This window comes from Anopheles nili, chromosome 2 (assembly GCF_943737925.1).
Source record: "Anopheles nili chromosome 2, idAnoNiliSN_F5_01, whole genome shotgun sequence".
Lineage (NCBI taxonomy): Eukaryota > Metazoa > Arthropoda > Insecta > Diptera > Culicidae > Anopheles > Anopheles nili.
Genome location: NC_071291.1, coordinates 59228528 through 59254265, shown reverse-complemented (window position 1 = coordinate 59254265; position 25738 = coordinate 59228528). Strand labels below are relative to the sequence as shown.

Sequence of the window (25738 nt, the reverse complement as noted above, 5' to 3'; positions counted from 1 at the left end):
ACAATCTTCAATCGTTCATCCCTTTAAAACATTAGTTTAGTAGCTCTTCGTTTCAGGATGCTCCATGAGAAAAAAAGAACCAATGTGCATTTAGTACTCGGTGTAACACTTATTTATCGCTCACTTTCTCGATCGTTTTCTACACCCTCGTTGGCGACAAATTTGAATTTGGGGTTATGCCAACATTTGCACCTTCGATACATGCTACAAAATCCAATCGATGTAAAGGAAACGGACGCAAAAAGAGCAAAGAAAACTAATCTAGCTTCATTTGCGGCACAGGTTGTTATCTTTATGGTTCACTTTGTGTCGATACAAATCCCCTTTTTTATCGTTATCTATTCACACCACTGTTTTGAGTATTACACAACAATACCAGGCCGATCGATGTCATGTATTTGGTGCGATTATTTTTCGTGTGATGTACGGTCTGGTTTGGTGTGATAAATTCCACATTGTCGAAACGCGCGTGCTTGATGCGGCCAGGTTGCGCGCTGGTGAAGATTATGGCTCCTATTATCTGGTCATACCTGTTATCAGTCTTCCGGACAGGGCGTTTATCGAAGGGTACGGCCGATCGTGATGACTCGGATCGGTACATTTATTTAAGAAAGTCATGTTACACGATTCCCACACGCTGTTAAGCCACAGTATAGTTTAAAGCCACAGTACAGATTTGAATTTGAAAAATTTTCTATACTGTCTTATAATTCAAAATTGCAAGTTCAAAAATTGAATTCAAAATTTATTTTACCACACACTTATCGAAGCTTATGATCACGTATCCTGCTTTCGATATCGGTTTCATTGGCATGATAATTTGTATTATTTTTTCATAAACCTGCCAATCAGTGTGTGTTTGTTTGATATTGGTTTAAAAGTACTGTAATAGCACATTGTTTCTCACTACATATCATGCCATTATGAGGTTTACGTATTACCTAATCACAATTTTCAAATTCGCTATTAGAATTCGCATTCCCGTAAATAAATTGAGAGGTACCTGCTTAATTTACACCATGAATTCATTAATTCGTATAAAGGCGCTCCTCAATCAGTATCATTCCGAAATATCAAGCTAGATCGAGCTTATAATTATTTGTAAATTTTGTTCGACTTTAAACGTTATTGGCGGCTCAATTTGCTCCGTAAAGTCTCAGAAATTTGCCAAGGTTTGGAATTCTCCTCCCCTATGGTACCAGTAAGGTTTTCAAAACGGGCATACACGTTTTCGCCGTCAAACTGGCATACGTGAGAAATGCGATTCTAGATTAGCGGCGATGAAATTTGATTTTCTTATCAAAGTTTGCCTCAAAGATATTTCTTACCCACACAACGGTCACACTTTGACGACTCATTCTCGCGGAAAACGTGCGTAAGAACGGCAATGGTTGGTGGAAACGAAAAAAAAAACCAATAACGATGAGCCTTAATAGTAAACAATCGAACAATGGGCTGGCGTGAAGGAAGGTTCCACCCATCGTTTGGAGTGTAACGATCAATAACCTGCGGCCTCATCTTTGCTCGAAGGTAGAGGATGTTTGCACTGCTCTACTACTCCCTGTCCAATTACGCTATTACGTCAGTGGAAGCAATCGAAGTGAGGGTTTGGAAAAATGTTCAAACTGCATTTTCATGAACCAAGTTGTTGCACTTGCTGCTTGACGCGGTGTTGTACACTTGTTGATGCAGAAAAAAAAAAGATAATCACCCACGGTTCAAATCGATTCCCCATTCCGAATTTACTAACAAAACTTACACCAACAACCACTTTGCACTGATGCACTTTTCGGAAGCACTAACCTATTCCAATCAATCTGTTGCGATCGCCGGCGAGGGTGGCTATCCGATGGCTAGTGTAAATGTAACGAATCAAAAATAAACAAAAAAAATGTTTCCGACCCCCGTCACGTGCTGGGCGTGGATCTACTGCAACCGGTGCACATGAAATGCAGCCACCTCGGCCGGCGTTCTAATCAGTACTGGTTCGTCCTGGCTGTGGCTAAATTGTCACCGAGCGTGGCCCTAACCGCAACCCCCAGAGTCGGGCGATATGGCCGCTATGTACCCGCCCCGAAAGGGTCGTCTGTGTAAGCTGTGTGTGAGTGGGGCGTGGAGTGCCATTTTTTTTATCACCATCATGTTCATCAATATCACGTTAGCAAAATGGTAGCACATGTTCCGGAAGGGGATTTGCGTGGATGATGTCTGCGTGAGGTAAATTCCTTTAACACTAGCGCATGCTGCAATGATCGGTTGCAGTTAGGACGTCTGATAAAAAAGGGATGCTGAAAAAACAAACCCGGCCGGAAAGCTTTTCGGCTTGACATTGCAGAGCGAAATGAGAATTGAATTAGAAATAACGGTCAAATGTACGGTTTAATGTAGTTCAAAATCACTGTTAACGTCATGTTCAATGTCTTACATGCAAGAATCTATGTTTCTTATCACCTTATATTTTGGCTGATAACACTTTCGCTAGTATAAATTATATCCCCACTACAAAATCTTTAGTAATAAATGCTAACAGTACGAACAATACTACACGTGATTAAAAAAAAAAACCACAACTACAAGTTGCTTTTCGCTTACACAAACAGCGTTCAATAAAGTGAAACCGCCATTCACAGGTTGATTTAGTTTGTGCTTGTTACTTGTCGGGTGGTTTTTTTTTTGTCACCACAAAATGATAAGATAACGACGATTTCGACAGTGTAAACAAAAATCTTCGACGCTGGGGGCTCAAACGCTTCGGGTTACAGACGCACCCGACTAACCGAAGGGGTAACACGCACTCATTCAACTCCTTCTATGCAGGTGTCCGTGATTCGTGGTCTTTTCCGCATTTTTTTTTATGGAAATGCTGCCTTCGTGAATGTTGCAATGAGTTTCGATCGCTGTTGAGCGCATTTCACATCTGTTAGTAAATAACGGAAGAGATTTAATTACAACTTACAACGCGATTGTGACGTGGAGGCTAAACGAAATGCTCGTCAAACTTCGTTCTGTTTGCTTCAATTTCACAAAATTCTAGTGCGATCGGTGGGTTGATTTCCAAGATTAATCCAGGAAGAGATTCGCGTGGTACTAATGAGCTAGAGCGGTGCATGTAGTGCATGCGTCCGGATTGTATTACGAGTTAATTAGCGGCTTAGGATCATTGACAAGGCAAAGCGTTGTTCTAACTGATTTGCTTCATCGAATGACAATGAATACAGCACATAATACAGTTTACAGAACGTTATCAATGTGACGATTATCATTTTAACATAGCTTTTTTTCTGTTTCGCTCGCTTCGTGATGTCGTTAGACTAGGTTAGTTACTGGAAGCAACGAGTTTTTACATTATCTTTTAATTTGGCGTTAAAAATGGCTTTACGGAAATGTTAGTCATAGATAGACTCTAGGCCATAAAATTACTACAGCTTGGAGTGTTAACGAATGGAAATGCGGTCTGATTTCGAAAGGATGCTCCATCCTTCGGAGGCGATGACCTGCAAGTAGCTGTATATGAACGCTGTAATGCGATGCGATGGACAAAAGGACAGCTGTTAATTAAGTTAATGTATGGGTGATAATGATTGGCCAGGAATTTGACGCATATTTATAGTTTATTCATATCGCCAAGTGAACCAAAATTGAGCCAATTCAATTACGAACATTTTGGCTTGTTAGCGAAAACCGGGTTGGGTTATGTACTTATTATATTGTACAAAAAACACCAAATATTTGGGTAAAATTTATTGTCATTTTGTATAATAAATGAGGCACAGGTTCAGCACAACAGTTCGTCCGCCAGCATTCGCTCGATGAATTAGATATTTTCAATTACGATAATTATATGCCAACTGCGTAAGCCTCGGGTATCGGAATATCGATCAAAGAATGCAACCGTAACAGCAAGGCCAATCGATTTTGTTTTATTGGCTGCAGGATTCGAAAAGCAAAAATATGTCGGTGCATACCGGGAAATTGATTTATAATTATTTACGGTCCTTCAGTAGCGCAAGTATTCAATCTATCCGTCCATAGGATGCAAGATGTTGTTGTAGAAAAGAACTTGCATAATAACAGTGTATGCAAGTTTTTTAGAGTAAATACTTAAAAGTATAGTGGAGTCATGGTAGTAGTTTAACTACAAACATTTTGAAACCGAACGTTTTTCACTCCAATCCAAGTAACCAACTTTCGTTTGGTGCGTATGGCAAGAATCAGGATGATACGATAGCTAGAACGATAGGCAGAGCTGTAAGCTATGTTAGCTGTCAATGAAATAGCAAAATGATAGCGATCAACAGTTAACTGTTATTTAAAAAATATATAAAAAGGAATATGCAATAAATTTTATACATTATAACCATTATAGTACAAATCAATCGATGTTAAATTTATGTAATTGATGGAGATGATTAAAAGAAAAATTATTGTTTACAACAGTTTAATACCCATATGAACTATCGAGGTATATACAAAACGTTCTAATGGTATTTTACTCAATGCATGACACGCTAAATTATAAATTTTGTAATGGTATTTTTTTTGTTTTTTTTTTCAATGTAATTTTTATTTTTCATCTTTATTTTTTGGGCTTCTTAGACTCTTTTGCTTTAGTTTTCTCGTCGTCAGAAACAGAAGAATGGGAACGTTTTCGGCCGCTCGGTGATTTGGACTTTGCACCTTGTTGCATCTTACTTACATACGCTTTAAGCTTCTCCACCTGAGGGCTGTAGGCCCACTGGATCATCTGTAAGTGTGCTTCAGTTGGTGCACCATCAGCATCGAACAATTTCGCACTGCTGTCAGGCTTTAGCTCGTTCAGCTTGCTGTTCCGGACTATGTCCCAGGTTTTCGAGTTGTCCGCGGGCGCCTTGGTGCGAAGATGTTTGTAGTTTCCTTTGGCCACCGTCTCGTAGCATTCAAGAAACTCGATCACAAGCTCTTCCGACTGATCGGGTACGGGTAGCTGTCGGATCAGCTCGATCGCAAGGTAGGGCTTGTTTTGCTTGCTGCGTTGCTCGCGATCGAACTGATCAAGAAAGTTTTCAAACAACGTGACCGCTTCATTGATTGCTTTTAGTTTGTCTTCGTTCTTTGTCGCCGGGATGACGCGCTTTGCACTTCCGAGCAAACCCTTGATCGCGAGCTTCTGGTAGTCAGGATCGCGACCTTCCAGGATACTGAGGATCCGAAACAAATGAGTCTTGCGCATGACTGCGACATGGTTAGTGAATCCAGTGCTTACCTCAACGTTTTCTCAGCGGCCTGTTTGTCTTTGAAGCCCAGACCTGGCACGGTTTCAACCTTGTCCTCAGCGTCTTTTGGCTTAGCATTCTTGGTGCTAGAAGAGCTGTTGATCTCAAGCCACTGCTCGAATGTTTCAATTGCAGCTTTGATATTTTTTACCTTTTCTTCAGCCTTTGTTACTGAAAGAGAAAAGAAAAAATGTCATGCAATCAATTGAGAAAATCATTACCTTCTTCAGCCAGTATGAGTCAGTATATTTTGAAACCTTTTATAGAGGAAAAACAGAGCTTCAATCGTTCATTTAATAGTTTATATGATTATTCCATTATTTGTATGCATGTATTTCATATTTATGTAAACTTTGTTTATCTTCTTGTGGTAGTTTTAGCCATTTTAATATTACTAATTAGGATGGGTTTAACATTACTGCAAAAATGGCTTAGGAGAGCACGTGGCATTTTAAATTATTAGAGTGTACAAAAGTATGAATAAATTATACACCCCAATAATAAATAAAATAAATAAATAAATTGAGTACCATAAGCCACTATAAGGTTCCTGTGTGTCAAAGTATGTAACGATGATTAGGAAACAATTTCTATCTGTTATTAAAAATAGCTGTTTGTCTCACGCATGCTTCGAACGGAGAGAAAGCGAACTAGCCAAGCCAGTTGGCATTGCGTTCCGTTTCGCTCCGATACGAAGTTCACTTCCTCACTACGGTGCGTTTGGTCATTTTTTGACCCCAAAATAGTATGACATCATCGAGGAGGGCCTACGTTTTATTCACACCGAAATAATGCTACTAACTCACAAGTCAAAACACGCTTCGCCCTTCCGATGAGACCGCGCACCGTTAGAAGCTGATACTTGTGATCTTCACTTTTGAGCAGTTCCAAAGATTCCTCAGCCTTTGCCTTATCTTTGAAACCGTACTTCGATTCCTCCTTCGCCATGCTGGAATATCGTTTGAGATTGCTGCAATTTCGTTCACACCGCCCCAAGTAGTTGTAGATCCTAGCAGAAGTTTAGAAATCGACTGATCGAGTCGTTCCATAGCACATCAAGCGAAGTGCCGGCTGTTCGATCGTCTTTTAGTGGTGGTAGTTTCAGCAGATCGCACTAGATGAGCAGCCAATGTAACTGACCGGTTTACACATCTTGTTAAACATAACTCTCCGTCGGCGTACGCATCAGCCAGTGTTGGAAGTCAGCTGTGCGAGATCGAGGGTTAGCACTGTGCGGAAGATTCGCCGGCTGAGGCAGGTGGTTGTTTGCTATGATGACGGTGATCTGCATGCGATCATGTTTAGAAATGACGTAATGTGCCACCGAATGGCAGACCTGAGAATTTATCGTCTGTAGCGATCTCTTGTTTGGAGTAGTGTATTAGGTTAACTCGTTTTTAGCTATCAATGCAATATTAATACTGAAATTTCAATTCATTACACATTGTTTTATATTCAAATTAGATTTTTAATGTCCACTTTAGAGTTTAATTAATTAATTTGTAATAACTTAATATTAACTACTTTTTATCGGTTCTTGGGTTAATTTAGTAAAAATAAACTATGTAAAAGATTTTAATATTTTATGTTTATATTCTGACATATTTTACATTTATTTTTTATAATTTCGATCATAACACTCCACTAATTGTTCCACTGATTAGAAATTGATCATTCAAACAGCAAGCTACAAATGCACATATTCAAAAGAAGACTATTGTAATCCTTTGTCCCTGGTGTTAACAAATGCGTTTAAAAATAGCGATTTCTATTATAAAAATAACTATTGCAGGAAGGGTAATACTACAGGAAATGATAATGCATAGTGCAATTCAGCCCACTCACACGTGAGTAAATTAAACATAAATTACTTAGAAATGACTAAAATTAATCGAATTCATAGTAGGCAGCGAATCATCAGGAGGGTTTTAACGTTGTTATGCTGCATTTTGCCACGTGTCACGTGTTGCCTAGCACGTGTTTGAATTCCCATTCTTCGTTAAGCATTCAGACATTCAATAAGGAATACAAAGTTAATGACTGAGTTTATTAATAAACTCAATTAGAATTGTTGGGAATTAAGCTGGTATCTTTAATTATATACCAATCTTAAAACGTTCTAAAAATATATCAAAATATAATGTGGGCGTTGAATCAACTGGTGGTGTGCTGGTAATTTCGCCGTCTCGTTTCTGCGGTGAGCGCCATCTTGTGTTCGAGGCACGTACTAATATTATTCTGCGAATGAAAATGGTTTATTATACAGCTTCTAATTAAAAATTAAGCATGCATTATAATTAAATGTATGCAGTAAATTATGCTGGCCTGAAGAAATCAACTTATATTATTATAGCAGAGAAAATATTGTGTTTGAAATTTTCAAATTGTTACCAATATTTTAAAACAATCTGTACAAAAGATAACATTTATTTTACTATCAGACCAAACAAAATTCTAAGTAAAAAATTTCGGTGTCACTACCTTTACTGGATGGCGAACTATTACAAAAAAAAATGTACACGAGCTGATATTGATCTGGGTTTGTATCTTAACAAACTATTTTTTATTCGGTAATTCATGTTCGATACGACGGTGCCTGTATTCGGTTGTCACAAGTCTGTGTTATAATTTTGTGTAAACGTACAATGATTTCGACTTTATATCAACTGCCCTTGTCTCGTGTGTGGTTTCTTTTTTATATTTCTGGTAAATTTTCGTCAGCTCCTTGAGGTTCGTTTAGACGATTTTTCCCATCTGCATTAATACTTTCAAAAGTAACGGCTAGTGGTAGCGCCTAGGGGTTTAAGTAACAGTCTACAGCGGATAACGGCCAAACAGCTGAATATTTTTTAAACGCTAAACTAAACTTTCGTTTTTGTGATAATTTATAAAAGCATAAATAAATTAAAAGCGAACTAAACGGCTAATTTATGGTTTTGGGATGCTGCCGCATGTGCTTTGCTCGATATAATGGATATCATTTGCCTGTGCATTGTATTAATAAAGTATGTAAATATTGCTCGGCCAAATATGAAACCCTAAAATGATGTTCTAGCGAGAATAGCTGTGTATTATGTTTAAAGCACGTCAGAATATATTGAAGCCACGTTAGAAAATTAACAGGTGTTTCTTTGAAAGTAAGTATGTTATAAATGTTTAAATTTTACCAACAGAATTTGGTTTACAGGTATTGTTAAAAAATCATCAAACGTAAAAGTCTTAGTACGATAAAAAATATAGCTGCATATTGTATTATTCTTACTGTTAAGTTGATGGCGTGGATTGAAAGACAATAGATAACAATTGACGTTTTCTTTTCGCTACAGTAACCTTCCCGTAGTTGCGTATATGATTGTTAGAGTGGAGTTTCGACTTTTTTTTTATTCCCAAAATACGTAAGATACTTCAATAGGAGGAAATGATGAGCAGAAAAGCAGCAGGTATGTGTTGAATTAAAACAAAAATGTTTTAAAAATAGGTGCGATAAATTTCTTGTTTCCATGCATTAATTGAACGCAGGAATACACCTTCAAGATAATATTTTGTCAAACAAGCAATCTTCGGCATGTTGGCAAGCGGTTATGTGGAATGCGATCCTGTTAGCATGTCGTACAGCTTAAATGCGAAAATAATTTGATTTACCGTGTCTCTTGAGTACACACAAATTAAACGTTTCCCATTACCGTAATGCCGCAATAAAACGGTTCTAGTCACTCATATTCATCACTTTATTTCGTCCTGTTGGTGATGGATTACAAACAAGATATAGCAATTTTTAACTCGCTGTTTCTTTGGCCTTTGCCTCCAGCTCAACGTTTTCGACCTTCCAACCATTCAGGCTACGAGACTATTAACAACTAATTCTTAAAAGATTAGCTTACTACTTAGTTCATTTTGTTTTTCTTTTTAATTTACTCGTTTGATCACATTGTTTATTGTATGTTTTCTCTTGTTTTTATCTTCTCCTGCCGTGTGTTGCGTCGGTTTATCAGTTTTTGTTTATCAGACGATTGTTTAGTTGAATTATGTTGAATTTCCTTTGCCAAGTAAAGGCTTCACCTAACGCTGTGTGTGACGCTGTGGAGGACAAAATGAATCAGGGTGAAGATTAACGACCGAGAACTAATCAAAATATCGGTGGCACAAAGACTGTATGGCTCGTGAGTGTTCACTCATCTACTGTACTGTTGAATGTTGAACGGCTTCGGGCAGTTAAAGGAATCCACGTCAAGTTTCTGTTATTCTAAAGTCCTTTCTCGCTATCACTATCATCTTTCGTGCAGTTTGCGCAACTGGGCTTCATTGAAACCAAAACATTGCATAGGTGCATAACCAAATTAGTAACGTGTTTTATAGACTCCCCAAAAACAAACGAGCAGCAGGATTTGCTTCCCAAACAATGCTCGCGCGTGGTGCATTCCACTACTATGGTTGTGGGGGTGGTTTATCAATGTGAATGAGAGGTCAGCTGCAGTTGCACTTCCAGTTCCGCTCATCAATTGCCGGTTTGCTTGGTATCGATTTTAATTTCAAGTTTGAAAGGGGATTTGTTTTCTTCCTGCAAACTCCACTACTTTCCGTTTTTTTTTATATCAGAATGTCTTACCGGAGCAGCCCTTCCCCCACATCACACTTTGGTTGATCGTTCGTAATATCTTACACGCTTTACATGCACTTAAGTAATAACTATCTGTCTCAACTTTACTTACATAGTATATCTGCTGAGCCTGTTTTATGGATGATGCTTTGCTCGAAAGCTGCACCGCAAAACTATACTCGACTCGCAATTGTCTAAACTGAAGCATGTATAAATATAGTTGATTGTTGCGAAACAATTCAAACTAGCGCTATATACTACGATTATTGTACGAGCGCACTGTGGTGCAACCTTTCCCAGGAGCGAGGTATGAAAACAATTCAAATTATCATACAACTTTGCTCATTTCGGACCCACGCATCCTTGAAGCTGTCGTAGTTTACTGTAATTTTTTTTTCTCATCCACAAACATTCCCTCCAATCCGTGTGCATTGAGTTTATGTCGGTGTTTTTTTCTTCTTCTTCCTTTTACCAATCAAATATTTTCAACCAGCTTTCCAAACCGCCAAATTGTTCTTTTTAAATTTGTTTTTTTTTTGGTTGCATTGCAAAGATTCAATTTTTTTTCCTTGCTTTTCATCGAGAAAATATCGTCCCTTTTCTACTGAAAAACTACACCACCTACTGTGGGGCATCCATTGGGGGTAGAACAGTACAATTTGTACAACAGGAAAATACACACATATAGCAGGTAATAGCGACCCAAGAATACTGCGGTTTGTTTCCGACTATGGCACTGCTTGCTACACTGATTCGAGTTTTCAATACGAGCTGGCAGCATCTCCCAACCCTGTGATCGGTTACGGTTGCCGGAACCCTTGTCTTTGTTGCGGCAGGATGTTTAAAAACCGGCTCCAAGGAAAAGCTCCTTTACCGGTTATTGTTTAGGTTTTAGTTTGTTTTGGTTTTTCTTCAAGATGTTTTGGATTCAATTCTAATTTACCCTATTACAATTAGCCAGATTTTCAGCATCTTCTGCTTATTTTATGCTATACATGATATTTACAAGTAACAATGTTATTTCACTTCACGCTGCAGCTGAGCTGTCATCTACAGGATCATCACTTGATAGCTACCCGGTTAAAATTAAGAACTAAGTCGTGACACACGCGCACCCACCAAGGAACAGGATTGGTTAACTATATAAACCGTAAAGCATAAGATAAAAGCTTGAAACTGCGGCATCGTCTGCTGGCTTCCGCTGTCGTTGTTGAAAGTAGTACATGGCCTGAGCGTTGGCGCTATGGCGTCCGGATATGGAAGTGGCGTTTAAAAGTCAACCACCTCCATGCGGAAAGGTTTCTTCCGCGATCCAGGACTCAGCACGTCCGGTGTGAGATGGTGCTGGTTTTTGAACTGAAGTTGTTGCTGTTTTGGTGACTGCGAAGAGAGTGTTGTAGTGGGTTTTTTGGCTAGCATCTGGCTCATCGTCGGTGGTTCGTCTTCGTCGTCCGAATCGCTTCGAACATTGACTGGTCCGCCTAGAGCAGGTCCGCTAAAATCGCCATCATCATCGTCGTCTTCCTGTGTGTTCCAGAATGAAACAAAATAGGTGCTTTAATAAATAGTCTAAAGCAGAGTCGGAGCGGTATTTAACGATTCTTAACAATACATAAACGGATGCACTGAAAGAAGAAATTGACAAACTCATAGTTCATTCTTCAAAGCACAAATTCCATACAATAGAGCAAATTGTTGTAATCAGGAAATAATTGGTAAAATAACGCACTTAAGATAGGCTGAAATTATACACTTCAAAATGTGAAAAGTGGCAAAAAATTATAAATTTTCGTAAAGTCTTAAATTATTTGTAATAATTTGAATGGATTCACACCCAGCTACAAGGTACTTAAAACAACTTAGAAAATCAGTAAACTACTACCGGCAGATAATTTTTTAAACAAAAGGAAGTCATTCCGAGGTTTCTACTAATAAAAAATGTAACCTATGCTTATATCTACTCATTATTTTATAAATAAATTATTTTTATTTTCATGCAACTCGTTCATAAAAGAGCGAAACGTCAAAAAATCAAAGAAATACATATTAAATTCATGAAACAAGATGATCAACACGACGTCGAAACAAAATTAAGCTTATCATAAACTATCATAGCTTATCATTATTGATAAGATACTTTATGTAAAGTTACGCCCTGAGCAATCATAGTTTAAATGAACTGATAAATATCACATGCAGACCGTGTTCAGATGCAGCTATTCTTAATAATGTAGCTTTTTAAAAACATGTTTTGAATATAATATAACTTAACAGTATCGAGAATAAAAATGATTTTGTGCAATAGAGCATAACATACAATGATCTATTTTCCTACATAGATTAAAAAATCGTAATGGTTTCTAATTCTGGCTCATAATTACCATATTGTCATTAAGTTTATAAAAGATGCTCGGATGTTTTCGCTTTAAACTGACGCTTCGTATCCACCATTACCTGGACTCGGAGTTTGTCTTGTTGTTAAGCGAGTGTAAATGAACGTGTTTGAGGTTTTAGGCACACGCCCAAACAGAGACGTTGTGCGTAGAAATTTGACAATTTAAATTCTACTAGCTTACATGCCAGGATAGCTTGGATACGGTAACAACAAGCTCTAAGAGCTTTCATTATTTTCTCCATTTGTTTGGATAGTTTTTTTTTCATACGTTAACGGTTCTCTATTTGGTAACTGACACTAATGCAACGCTAGCTTTTATACATTGTCGGTTGCAGTCGCTGGAGCTGCTGAAACATTCGTAAGGATGCGTTGGACGCCATCGCATTTTTGGAGTTTTTGCGCGGTTACTATGGGAACATATCGTCTGTACGTCATAAGGTGTTACTTATTTCTGCCTCTGCCTCTCGTGCATTCTGTGCGTTGACATTCAAATGGTGTGTTGATTTTAATAGGTTCTCTTGATTAGAAAACAATGAAGCTGGATAGTTTGAAGCTAAGCCTCAGCCTTCAACCGGCCTTCACTGGACGAGAAACGATCGGTTGGACTATTGTTTCATGATGGATTTCCGGGTACCGGTACTTGTGATGCTGGTGGTGACGAGTGTCGCACTATTGCTGCTGTTACTGATGGTGGTGGAGGTGTTTGTGATGTTCGTACTGCCATTGCCGTAGCTAGCAATATCAGAGCTGGTTCTATTGGTTTTGCCAGGAGAGGTTTTACCGCGCTTGATCGCTTCATCAGTTTTCGTCTATAACTTTCAAGTAATAAACTCCATGTCAATGGGACTTTGGTTCGAGCAGCAGGCACACTACGATCGCTACACATGTGCTACTGACACTACTTTCAACAGGGCAACCGCCATCGAAACATTAAATGAACGTGGGAGAAAACGTGGCGATCGATGGGAATAGATTCAAGCTGCTCTACATAGACATGCCATTGAGTAGATGAGACAGTCGAAATAAAATGTAATTCAAAAAGGATGACAAGAATGGCCAAAGGAAACAAAAATGTGCTCTTACAGGGTAAACTAAAAGTATTGGTGCACTGTTACAGAATTACGTTAAAAGACCTGATTTCGTCCTTCGTAGGATTGTTGTGATTTCGATTTTACTTTGTTTAGGAATTATGCAGTTCGAAACGCTTTCGAAGGCAGAGATGATGGTGATGATGAGTTCAACCGGTGGTTTTAGTTTTACACACACATGCGTTTCGCACTGATGAGGTTTGTAAAAAAACGAGCATCGTTACCGATGCCATTCCGACTGCGATACGGATTTCTAGCAAATAGTTCCTAGTGAAGCTATCGACAGGAGGGAAGCACAGTACTACAACGATGGCGATGTTGATCATGAGAGCCGCTGGTGCGCGTGTTTTAGCAACGACGGTTTTGGTATGCGAGCTTTTTGTTTTACGTGTTTTCATGACACTCTACATATATCTCTGAGATTAATTTGGAATTTTATGAGCGTATCTATGATGAGAGAAGAAAACGGAAAGAGAAACAGAGAGAAAGAGAAAAAAGTATGGTATCGGGGAATGAAGAAGGACACATCGAGTTAGTATTCTTAGAGAATGACGAGATGACGTTGATAAGCGCAATGGCTGTGGAAAACAGCAAGTATTAACAAATGCGATCACTGATCTTGAAATCTCATTAGAAATGTGATGCAATTTTTCCAGTTAAAGATATCGATGAGCAATTATTTCTGTAGTACAATATAAGACTGAGACTTACATAAGTTTAAATTAATTGTTAAATAGCAACAAATAATCATTTTTCCACATTCAGTCCTTTCTATTTTTGTTAATACTTCTTTTTCCTTTCAAATATTGATGAGAGCCACATTTAAATGAGAAATGGTTGGAAAATGGTTTGAAACATCAATAATGGAAAGGATTACAGCCAAGCAGTACGATGATGTGAACTAAAGCAGACGGATAACGACACCGTTTGCCTAAGCGATGGCGATGAACGATGAAACATTGCGTGTAAAATACATTAAAACTTACATCAAAATCTCCGATCGTGAAACGTGTTGCCGCCAGCGACTGCGGAGGTGGTAAATCAGGACTAACAACCTGAGTTTGATTAATAGAATTCCGCAAGTGCATATCGCATATGGATTAGTCCAGTTTTCAAAGTGGATAAATAAACGATTGTTCACGTATTTATGGCAACATACAACATCATATAGTAGGTGCAACGGTAAGCATGATGATGATGAAAAACATGTCGTGTTTTCGATATTGATTGTGTACAAATGATTTCCAAAAGTTAGAGATCGACAAGCACAAGTAAGGAAAAAGAGAGAGAAAGAAATAGATATTAAAGAGAGAAAGAAACGATGATTGTTTGGATTAGTACTAATTAAACATATTTGATGTTTTCTATGGAATTGTGTCGCAACATTGGATATGTACCAAACGATGTTGTAGTTTGGTTAGAATGAATTAAAATCATTGATCCGATTTTCTACATTACAATCATAGCAATTCACGGAAAATATTTGAAACAAATTAAATGAACGTGACACACTTATTATTTAGCACTTAAATTAAAACCGGAAAACTTTAGCGCTATTGTAGATGTGTATAGCAATGATGTTTGAACTTATACAGAAGAACACATTTAAACATACTTCTAGACAATATTTTCATAAAGAAGCATTTTTTGTTTGAACATTACAAAGGCATAGTATAACATTTAAATGTTCAAAACTGATGAATATTACGGGATTTGAATAATAATAACTTATAATAAACTTAATCTAAAAGTATCCGCTTCCGCACCAAAATGTAGAACACACGCACTGCGTTCTAGCTTGATTGATGTTTAATACCAATTGCGTACTGGAATCTTATAGCTTATTAAACATGTATGGATAATTATTTTTTCTTACAATCTCTACAAACAACCAGGAGACTGTAATATGATCTAAATTTCCATTCAAAATTACATAACACCGCTACAATAAACCACTGAAAATGACTACCAAAAAAACACAAATGCAATTCGTTTGTAATCAATAAAAAATCCTTTAAAAAAACCATCTGCCTTTTTGTATGTTTTGTTTCTGTAGAACGAAAGAAAAACCCGAAGTATGCCCATATGAATCCTAATACTTACGTCGTCCTCGTCGATCATTTCCTTTGTGGAAGCTGTCGTTTCGTTTCTACGGATCGAACCCTGGTGGATGTCGAGATCGACCTTCAGAATCTGGAACCGTCGTAGCAGGAAGACGACCGGCATCGGTAGCACTCCAGCAATGATCATCGCAAGAGCAATGCCCATCACCCAATTCGGGTATGCTTTGTTTTCGACAATTCCCTGTTAGAAATGATAGAACCCAGGAGTTACTGTCATTGCTTCGATCCTGCAAACCATTGCGGTGTGTCTGTACATACCAATTCACCGTTCCATGCACCATAGGTCGGATTTCGTAATATCATAGAGAGCACGGAGGACAATAAAATGCAGCCCATAATCGCTGGACCGATGTACCGCCAGGTTAGCTGCCAATAGGGCCCAGGTCGAATACCAGTCATCTGGTAAATGTCCTCGGTGAATCTACAAGATCGAGAAAGAATGGAAATCGCATGGGTAATGGCTGCACAACGCTTGAAACAATAATGCTTAGAAAAGAAAGTTACTTTTCATGCCCGTATATGTATATGACAGCAATCATTTCCATCAGTGCCACTACGACCAATCCAATGGTACCGGCGAAGGAATCGAACATTTTAAGCCAGTATTCACCAGCGCCGGTGGTAAATATGAGCCCGACGGTGAAGCAGAATGCACAAACAACTCCTGCGGATTTCGAAAAACGTGATTCATGACAGAAATCAAGTACATAAGACGTTTAAAAAGGGACAGATAAAACGACGACATACCGGTGACGTATGGTTTTCGAATCCTCTTGAAGATATCGATATCGAAAATGGTACACAGCATTCCTTCAAGGATACCAATTTGCGAACCTAAGCCTAAAGAGAGCAACATGGTGAAAAAAAGCACAGCCCAGAAGGGAGAACCCGGTAATTCTACGATCGCTTCGGTGAATACGATAAACGCCAGCCCAGTGCCTTCCGCAGCCTACAATGAAAAGGACAGGTGAAATTTGCGACGAAAATCGGTGAGAAGGGCCTGTGCGAAATGCTTACGCTGGATAATTGATCCTCTAGGCTGCATTTCTCAAACTCCCACTCCTTGTGCATTGTGTCGTTCAAGCTGGCCATAACGTGCTCGTATTCGCTGTTATCAACATCCATCGATGGAAGCAGATTATGTTTCACTAAAATGTGCTTGTTCCTGGGGAAATATCAAACCGTTATACTCTCCACTCCATAGGAGTTACTGACGAAGCTTCAACTTACACCTGGATGCACCGATCAACCCCTAACGTAGCTTTATAACCTAGGATGGCGAAAATTACGACACTCGCGTAGATAGCCGTGATTGCGTTGCAGACGGACACCAGCAGGACATCGCGCACGCAGTTGTTCTTCGGGGTGTTATAGCTACCGAATGCAATCAGTGACCCGAACGCCAGACCAAAGGAATAAAACACCTGCGTAGCTGCGTCAAGCCACACCGTCGGTTCAAGAAGCTTCTCCACCTTCGGTGTGTACATGTGCATCAACCCAGCACCGGCCCCTTTGAGGGTGATACCACGGATGAAGAAGATCGTCAGCACGATGTAGGGAAAGAGCGAGGTAAAGTACACTACTTTGCCCGAGCTCTGGATGCCCTTCATGACGATGAAGAACACCACGGTCCAGGATAGCATCAGGCACAGCACGATCCACCACTTAAAGCCACCGGTTTCGTCTATGCTAGGTGCTGCATCCAGCGTCGTCCGGTACCAGAAGTATGCCGTTTGAGACGATCGCTCACATTCCTCGACGTCTGTGCCATTCAGCTGAGGGCAGACGGCCCATGGTAGCGGATACTGCAAACGATAAAGTGAACCAAAAACTGTACGTTACTTCCGTGCTGGGTGATCGACAGCGACCACGACCTACCCGAAAACTGTTGAAAAAGTAATAGAAGCACCAGGTGATGATCACATTGTAGTAAATCGCCACGAACAGCGTCACGATGCACGAGCTGATGCCTATGCCACCGAGCCACGGGTGTATGGTGTTCCAAACACCAAGCGCTCCAAGGCGCATTCGTTGGCCCATGCCGAGTTCGATTAGAAACAGTGGTATACCCTCCAGTATCAACATGATCATGAAGGGTATGAGAAACGCACCTAGAAATGGGGGTTTGGAAGAGCAAAAAAAAAAGCCCGTTATTGGTAGTAGTGACGGTTGTAATAGGTTTAAAAAAAAAACAATCGACTAATAGCGATGATAAGAAATTTAGTTTTCTTGTACGAGCGAATGTTTTTTTTCTCGACAGAGCTTTTATCGTTCGATCGTGTTTCGATTGCCTTTTATCGCACGCCGTTGGGTTGTGAGCATCGCGCAGGCGGTAAGAACCAATCATGTTAATATGATAAGAGTGGAAACGTTTACCATTTTAATGTTGGAGTTACGTTTCGCTTAACCTTGGCGTTGTGCCTTGGTTTTGTTCAAACATTGTGGTACATTTTTAAAACCAATACATTACATTTTAATGATCTATTTGGGCAAACCAAATTTTGAAAATTGATTTTTCATTGAAAATTGATTTCAGATCCACCAGTAAGGTACGTACTATCGAACAAGAACATGAACATGAGCTCCTCAACACACTGACCGCAACTAATCGAACACGCTAATTGAATTGGATATTCCTGTCTTAGGGTTCACTCAAGTAAAAAAGTCTCGCTTTCTAAGAAGCACTACTCCAGCTCACCCAACCACCTGCAATAGTTGTGAAAGATGCAGTAAAAGATACCCCACCAGCACCAATGCTTTTATCCGTCACGGCAAGGAAGCGCTACGTTCCGTTACGTCCTTTTTCACTCGACCGAAACCGCGGCTGTCGATCTTTGGCGTGTCGGTGGTACCGTCCCGCCAGGATTAGCCCAGCATTAAACCGCGCTAATCATTCATCCGATGAAGCCACGTGCCTGTCCGTTTGTCCCCGGCAGTCCGTTACAAGCAGAACGACGCCTACGAACCATCGAACGCTCGCTGGCAAACGTTGGCGCGATACTATCGATCGGTGCCTGACAGCGGAACTAGTTAGCTGCAGATTACGGGCAAGGATGGCATGTCAGCAGGTTATTTATTCCATCGCCATCGTCTTCCTTCCCTCACGCGCGAGCCAACCTGATGGGGCAAGGTCAGCCCGAGGAAAACAATTTTCTCTCATACTTATAAATAGACCCCGTACTGGGGGCAAAAAAAAAACAGCGGCTTGATTTCTCCAGCGTTACATTTGCCTCTAGCTGCATTTGCTGAACGCGAAGATTTATGCAGTTGGTGCCGGTGGCTCTGGATATAACACACTATTATAGACGGACAGCCGGATCATCCATTCGTCCCTTCGAACAAACGGTTAGAGTACGAGGAGTATGATTACAGCTTCACCGATCGCAGAAAAAAAAACAGCAACAATAGCATTGCATTAGCCCGCGTGCAGCGGAAGTATTGCTTTATAATTTTTTTTTCATGATTACGATTCTCCTGCTCCCTACTGCACACTGTTGTTTACTGATTACAGCATGCACGCGCTTTGTTGGAATGCAATTTGATGAAAGAATGCGACTACAAAGCAACTCTCGGCGCACACCAATCCGGCATTGGTACGCTCATTCGCATTCTGTAGCAGACGTTCGCAGAGATTGGATAATTTGCTGCCATAACGCTGAATCGCATAATGAAAAAGGGCATAATGGAAAATGCGTACCTTCGTGCACTACAATTTTCATTGATAGTTTGGAGCAGTTTTAGGGCGTGCGTTTTTGTTTTTCCTTTCATAAAGCGCATATTAAATGACACTTCACAGCATTGCTTCACTCATACGCGATGCAAGTGACCTAAATAAAGCTGCCACGTGTGCCGCGCCAAACGGCGAAATCACATTAACGGAGTTAGTGCTCTCAGTGCGCTGAGTAGTAAATGCACCCTACATCCTACAGGCCATCCAACAACTTCAAACGAAACGGTGTAGTGAAGCATCCGACAGCATCGGGTTTCTCGAACAATACAGCTGCGCGCCCCAGTGTGAGGACGATGTGAATGTGCATATGAGCACGTACCCTTGCTAAACACAGTGTAGAAGCCAGTGCAGTTATTGAGTGACTCATTTTCCTATTGCAGCATTGCTTGCGGATTGCTGGGAGAGAATCGTAACTTCCCGTAGACTTGCGGTGGAAAGTTCTAGCGCATGTGAGGAAAATTTTGCGCAGCAGCAATTTATGACGTGTGATTAGTAAAGTAGACTGATGTCTCCCTCACATTCATACAGACTATAGATCCAGAAGAGTTCCTTTCGTTTTAGGTAAAGTGCTGTACACGCTTACCGAAACCGAAAGTATAGAGCACAGGAATGGTCAACAGCTGACACTCTACTGGATGCATTGCATGTTGCGGTGTTCAAGCGGGCGCGTAAATCTCTAAATGCTCTAGCCCTGTGCCATTGTATGTCACGCCAGCCATATGGATGAAACGTGCACATGATGACATAAAGCTATTTTAGCGTTTCTAGCAAACGCGTGCGGAGATGCAAGAGAGGCTGAATATGCGAAAAATAATGCCAGCATTTGAAATAGAAATTGATGGGGTGTGGAACATCCGTAGCAACTGATCCCCATTTAGCAGCAGCCGTTGGGCGTGCAACAGTTGATAGACATCGATTGAACATTTTATGCCATTCAAGGAATCTGTCGTGTGTTAATAAGTGATTCGTTATTTTTACCATTCAGGTTGGGTACGATCGACATACAGGTACATGGAGAAATTCATGTAGATCTGTATTCTTTTGATATTGTTGTACTGTATTGTACAATATTAAATATGATATCAAACATTTGTTATTATAAGTATTATAGTATTATATACATATGATAAGTATTATACACATATGATAACAAATGTTTGATATCATGTTTAATATTGTACAATACAGTACAATAATATCAAAAGACCAACTTATTTGTTTTATAATATCTAATTAGTATTAGTTTTTTAAGATGTAAATTAACACATTTGGATACATTTTTGAGAAGAAAACGGCATGCAAAAGTGGTCTATAAGAAACAAAAATACATAATACTTAAACATTGCGTATTTTGTGCAACAGAATACCTCGTTTTTTTAATCATCATTTTTGAGCAATTAATGAAAAAAGGACGATAATGCTTATATATGTTAGTTACTTAAATTATGTCAATTGGATTATGTAAAATCAGCTCTTGCTCTTAAGCAATACCTGTACGAACAATTATCATTCTCTAATGATGAGTGAAATCGATCTAAATGTAGGAAAATGGAAAAACCCTACAAATCCTTGTATAACTTCACTATAATCAGTGCTGTGTGCAGTCATATTGCAATGGCAATCTAATAACTTAACACACATGACCTTGCGCAGACCGTCAACAAATGCAACCGTGCATCATCTTGCATCATCCGAAATGCATAGCCCACATTCGTTATGCGCTAATTTTTCCATCTGCTTAGCTAGATGAGGCGGCCATAACCAACCTCGTGCAAAGGTTTCGCAGCAATTGCCGAAACATACCTTCGCGAGCGAGAAAACTGACAGCGACCAGCCGTACTGGGAGGACTAGGCATGGGTCGTCGTTCGTCAGTTTTGCATTTAATTTTTCATGCTCTAGTTTAATGCTGCGCCCAACACGCTTCTATGGCATCCTTGTTGCCGCGCCACGTTTATTAGGATCAAGTGCATCGTCATTTTCCCGTGCAAAACCAGCCAGGCTGTAGTTTATCAGCCATCCCATCGAGAGGACGGTATGGCACACGGCCACGTTGGCGTGAAAAACGACGCTCTAGCTTCGAGACGAGCAGTATGCCTCTAGCCTAGCCTGAGAGGCATCAGTTCCGCGTACAAGCACCTGTACGAGGGAAATGTTTGTGCCCCCGTAAACGAGTCACCTGCCAATCAGTGTGGCCTGGCACACTGTGAGTTAGCATTTCCCGCGCTGTAGGTCAGCAATGTCTAGGGCAACGTGTCACGCAATCGCTCGGTTTCCTCTGGTTCGGGTTCGTTACATTCGCAGCGTGTTTTTCCAATATTTTCCCAGATAGCCGCTTCCATGGTATGTCGCTTCTCGGACCGCCTCGGTCCTCGGTCGACGCCATGCAACTGCAAGTGGTGCTGCTGGTGCACGCTGGTGACCGTGATGCAATTCTAATCGATCGAACTGAACGCCCCAACCCCTGGACTTTACACTTTCTCGTCCGATTGATCGATTATACCGGACCCGGGTAGTGCCGGTGTGTGCCACCCTATGGCGGTGGTACGTATTTATAGCGCTAGAGGCCACCGAGCGTTGAGGCAAACTGGCACGCTCGGGCCGCACGAAATGCGGCCACTGGCGCCACTCGAACGATTTTCATTGGCATCCGCGACGACGCCCTCACGCATTACCGCGTGAGGGTTGGAACGGCAAAAAAAGGGACGCGGCCGAAGGTCCGTTTTAGCGTGGTGAGGACAGCGTGTTTCGGTTTATAGAAGCGTGTCGTAATAAGGAGGGAAAAAAAACCGAAAAGAAAATACACCTTCGACGGTGTCGCACTTTGGGACGTCGGTCAGTTCTGGAAGTCGTCGGTACGGGTGTTTGCTAATGACTCGGTCCTTTTGAGCTGAGGTTGGTGTTATTTTTAACACCATGTGACCAAAAACCGACTGCTTTTTGGTGCTTCGAACCTCAAACGGCGCGTGATATATATCGGCCAAAGGTGAAGAGATCGACACGGGAAAATGGCGACTTTTCATCGTTTGTATTTCAATGACTCCTCGCTGTATGCCATTGGGGACGGTAGCTAGCACAACATCGCGAGCAACCTAAACTCACACACACACACACCCCATCCCAGCCGGAGATTGTAACCACTTCCTGTCTCGATGCGGTCGCAACCACAACCGAGTCAGGTCAGGTTGTTACTGTCAGTTCCCTTCGCTGGCAGGATAATTGCACCTAAGTGGCGGATCGAACCGCGCACTGCACCGAGTGCCGACGCTTGTTTAATGACGCAGAATCTGTGCAATTTGTATTTGCCAATCGATCAATGAAGTGGCTGACGACGACGACGACGACGAATGCCGCCTCAACGCGCGGTCGTGAACTTGCGCCTCGAACCGAGAGCGGAAGGAGAGCCTTGTTTGTGCTCTTGCTGACAACAGTCTTTGCTGACGATTGAAATCCGATCACCGATTTGGTGACACGCCACGGGGAAGTTAGCTAGATCAAGGTTAATCGCCGCAGACTATCGGTGATCGCAAATGGAGACGCCTGGCACTTTAGTTGGCTTAGGTTTGCGATTCGTGCGAGTTGAAATAGACGAATGTGTCATTGTTCACGTCATTGTCAGCTCTGGCTTTCGTGATCGTTTTGTGAAAGCTTATCAGTTGTTTTTTTAATTCGGCTAAAAGAGATTTTATTCTCGTTCAACAATTAAAGCACTCAAAGTACGTCTGTTTGAGTATACGCGGCCTGTCCCAAACCGCAATAAACAAATTCCCATCAGTTAGCTAATGTCGCAATAATTACTGCTGAGTGCTTTGTGGTGATTATTTAAAAAAAAATAATCGGATTCAGAAAAGTCACCAGCCTCATAGATGGACGGCGACTCGAACAGTGACAATTAAACGGACCGAAAATAGGTCACCGTATGGATTTACCGAGCGGTAACATGAAGCAGCCTTAACTTTTAGCTCACTAATGGGATATGGGCACGAAACCTTAAACCTGCATGAACCTCCTTCACCGCGATGGAAACTCCTCTGCCGTGCGGGATGTGATTCGACTAAACATCGGACACGACTTATTGATGAAGCAATAGGAGCGTTCCGAAAGGACGATGAAATTGTTTGATCGATTGAGACCAAAGCCGCTGAAGGATACCGCCATCCTTTGCGGCTTAATGCAGGCAGTTTGCAATGGGATTAGCTAGAAAATTCTTTTTATTTTACGGAACTATCAAGAAGAGATCCTCAACTCAAGCGCTCAACTAAGGCTACAGCTCATTTTGCATGAATATCTTTAGATGATTGGCAGAAATTCCACTGAAATTCAGCTGTACGAGAAACAACCAGTATCGAGATTTTATACTTCGCTGTCTGCTGATAAATTCAACCTTGACAGGCGAATGAAAATGGAATTGTTTGCACCACTCCTTGAGACGTGGTTGCCCTAGGTTCGTGGTACCATTCTGCCACGATATCTTCGTACGCAATCAATTCCCGCGCGGCCTAGACCGACGTGTGACTTTGCCCTATTACTACCGTTTGAACCGTCCGCTGTCAGTATCAATCGAAGTGCGAAACGTGCCAACCAATGGGTGCTGATTGGAACAAATTTCCGTAATTGATACCGGGGTGCAGTGTGTACGCAAACGGTTGCAGCGATCGAGGCAAACGATCGATAATAAATTAGCGGGTCCGCGGCATTGAAAGGGAGTTACGTGAATTGTGTCGAGCAGTGCTGTTGCTGTTTTGATTTTCGATAAATCATAGATGTAAAATAATGGACATTATAAGCCCCACAAAAACATAATGTAAAGTCCGCTGGCTAGCAAGGATAATTGGTGCAAATATTTGAGTACTCCATTTCGATTAACTGGATCCTTTTACATGAGCGATGTTTGAGATTTTCAAAAATTCATCAGTAACACACCTGGCGTAGTCTTCCATTGCTCACTCCGATGGAGGTTCAGCGTGAAGAAATTAGGCCGAACATGCCGAGTACGAGACAGTGAAGCAATCGATATTTGCTAAACGTTGCCAAATTTGCGACACGAGCGCAAGTGAAATATAATCCCAGCCAAATCGCACCAGCTCAGTGCAAACCCTTTGGGCGGTGGCTTATGATTTTGGGATGAATCTCAGACCCGGGTGCTTGTGAAATTGATTCACGTTCAATGAATTATCGCTCCCTGGGGCTGAGTTTCCGTTGGTAGAATGAGTTTTTGGCATCGGAAAACGGGCCAGGATCGCCCAACATCCATATACCGTTATATACCTCCTCCACGAAGAAGCTGATTCGGAGATTCTGTGACACTGGGTAGAATTTCTCGGACTCACCTCCACCATTCTGTTGGCACAGGTACGGAAACCGCCAGATGTTGCCGAGCCCGACCGAGTAGCCGATAATACTGAGGAAAAATTGCATCTTCCCGGACCAAGCCGCCCGGTCCGGGTCGCCATCCGGGAGTGCACCGGCACCGTCCCGGGAACCGATCGAGGTGCGGTCCGGTGGTGACAGCATGATCGTGACACCGTGCGTACCATCGCCCCGGGCACGTGTGTTGAGCGGGGCCATCTCGTGCCCGTTGTTCCGCGGACCCGGCACCCCCTCTACCTTAGTCGTCATCGTCACGGGGCGGGTCGTCAGTGGGTCGTAACCGTTGCTCTGGCTGCGGCTCCGTTGTGCACCACTTTACGATGTCACGCTTCGAGTGCCGATCCAATGTCACGGTTTTGCCGTGCAGGGTATGCTGCCAAACTGGGGAGATAGAGAGGTAGAGAAGAAGAAGAAGGTCGTCACAATTAATTAGCACGCAACCGAAAGGTATGTACGGAGCATTGTTCAAGATGAGAATGACCCGCGGGAGTTGCTCTGAGGCAACGGGATAATTTGTGACAACGTTTACGGTTCACCAAACGCGGAACGATAAGTCCCTGGAGGGAGAAGCGATCCGATCTGCTGCTGGAATTGTATCATCATACCGTATGGTGTACGGTGTTCTTGTCGAGGTGGTATTGTGATGAGACACATTTATATTTTTAGCTTTCACAAACATGTCGTTATCTCCTCTAATTGGATGGTTTCAGAATTGTTGATTCGGAAACCATTACCATACATTTTGGGCAGTTTTCGATGAAGAAAGTGCTATCAAAATTAACACAATATGAACTAATGTCTCAAGGGGAACTCATACGGGCTTTGCGGTGTAATTAACTTAATGAATTTGCATGATTCCATCTGCTCGGACATTTTCTCAGTGGGAGTACTATCCCATCGGTAGCTGAATTTGGCCGTGACTCGTTATTGATATCATTAACCCTCAATCCGTTGCGTCACAAGGTTGAAGGTTAAATTTGCGATACGGAGGGCTCACGATAGACAACCCATCGCCGATCGAAAGGACAGACAACCATTAAAAAGAAGGTAAAATGTGAAGGACAAGAAGCGATAAATTGAAGGTATTCCCGTGTATTTGCCACCCATTTCTCTAACTGAAGTTTTAGTTGTATTTTATCCAACCACGGTGCAGAATCTCATGTTCAAGTGGAAGTGTCATCGTTC

The 25738-nt window shown here is 41.2% G+C and overlaps 2 protein-coding genes across 3 annotated transcripts; both read right to left on the bottom strand.

Annotated features, from left to right (window-relative positions):
- Window positions 1-4576: 4576 nt before the first annotated feature.
- Window positions 4577-6200, bottom strand: LOC128727068 (uncharacterized). The gene is made up of 3 exons (XM_053820938.1): window positions 6059-6200; window positions 5243-5423; window positions 4577-5177 (listed from the first exon to the last, which is right to left on the bottom strand). The coding sequence occupies exons 1-3, from the start codon at window positions 6198-6200 to the stop codon at window positions 4577-4579; spliced, it is 924 nt and encodes a 307-aa protein (XP_053676913.1).
- A 2247-nt stretch (window positions 6201-8447) lies between these two features.
- Window positions 8448-24802, bottom strand: LOC128720698 (sodium-dependent neutral amino acid transporter B(0)AT3). Of its 2 annotated transcripts, XM_053814391.1 has the most exons (10): window positions 24514-24802; window positions 17334-17566; window positions 16686-17260; window positions 16473-16620; window positions 16203-16404; window positions 15960-16119; window positions 15714-15876; window positions 15436-15636; window positions 14319-14387; window positions 12850-13053 (listed from the first exon to the last, which is right to left on the bottom strand). In XM_053814391.1, exons 1-10 carry the CDS (start codon window positions 24800-24802, stop codon window positions 12850-12852), a joined length of 2244 nt encoding a protein of 747 aa, XP_053670366.1. The 2 variants fall into 2 exon arrangements, with proteins under 2 accessions (XP_053670365.1, XP_053670366.1); XM_053814390.1 differs by lacking the exons at window positions 12850-13053; window positions 14319-14387 and adding an exon at window positions 8448-11373.
- Window positions 24803-25738: the final 936 nt, after the last annotated feature.

Excerpts from the sequence above, each read along its gene's own strand:
- LOC128727068 (XM_053820938.1), bottom strand. The coding sequence starts at position 6,200 with ATGGCGAAGGAGGAATCGAAGTACGGTTTCAAAGATAAGGCAAAGGCT. Across the intron at positions 5,424-6,058 it reads GGCGAAGCGTGTTTTGACTT|TAACAAAGGCTGAAGAAAAG; the intron begins GTGAGTTAGTAG and ends TTTCTCTTTCAG. Across the intron at positions 5,178-5,242 it reads GCCGCTGAGAAAACGTTGAG|TATCCTGGAAGGTCGCGATC; the intron begins GTAAGCACTGGA and ends TCGGATCCTCAG.
- LOC128720698 (XM_053814391.1), bottom strand. The coding sequence starts at position 24,802 with ATGACGACTAAGGTAGAGGGGGTGCCGGGTCCGCGGAACAACGGGCAC. Across the intron at positions 16,405-16,472 it reads TAGAGGATCAATTATCCAGC|GCTGCGGAAGGCACTGGGCT; the intron begins GTAAGCATTTCG and ends TTTTCATTGTAG. Across the intron at positions 14,388-15,435 it reads AAATGATCGACGAGGACGAC|GTTGTTAGTCCTGATTTACC; the intron begins GTAAGTATTAGG and ends AATCAAACTCAG.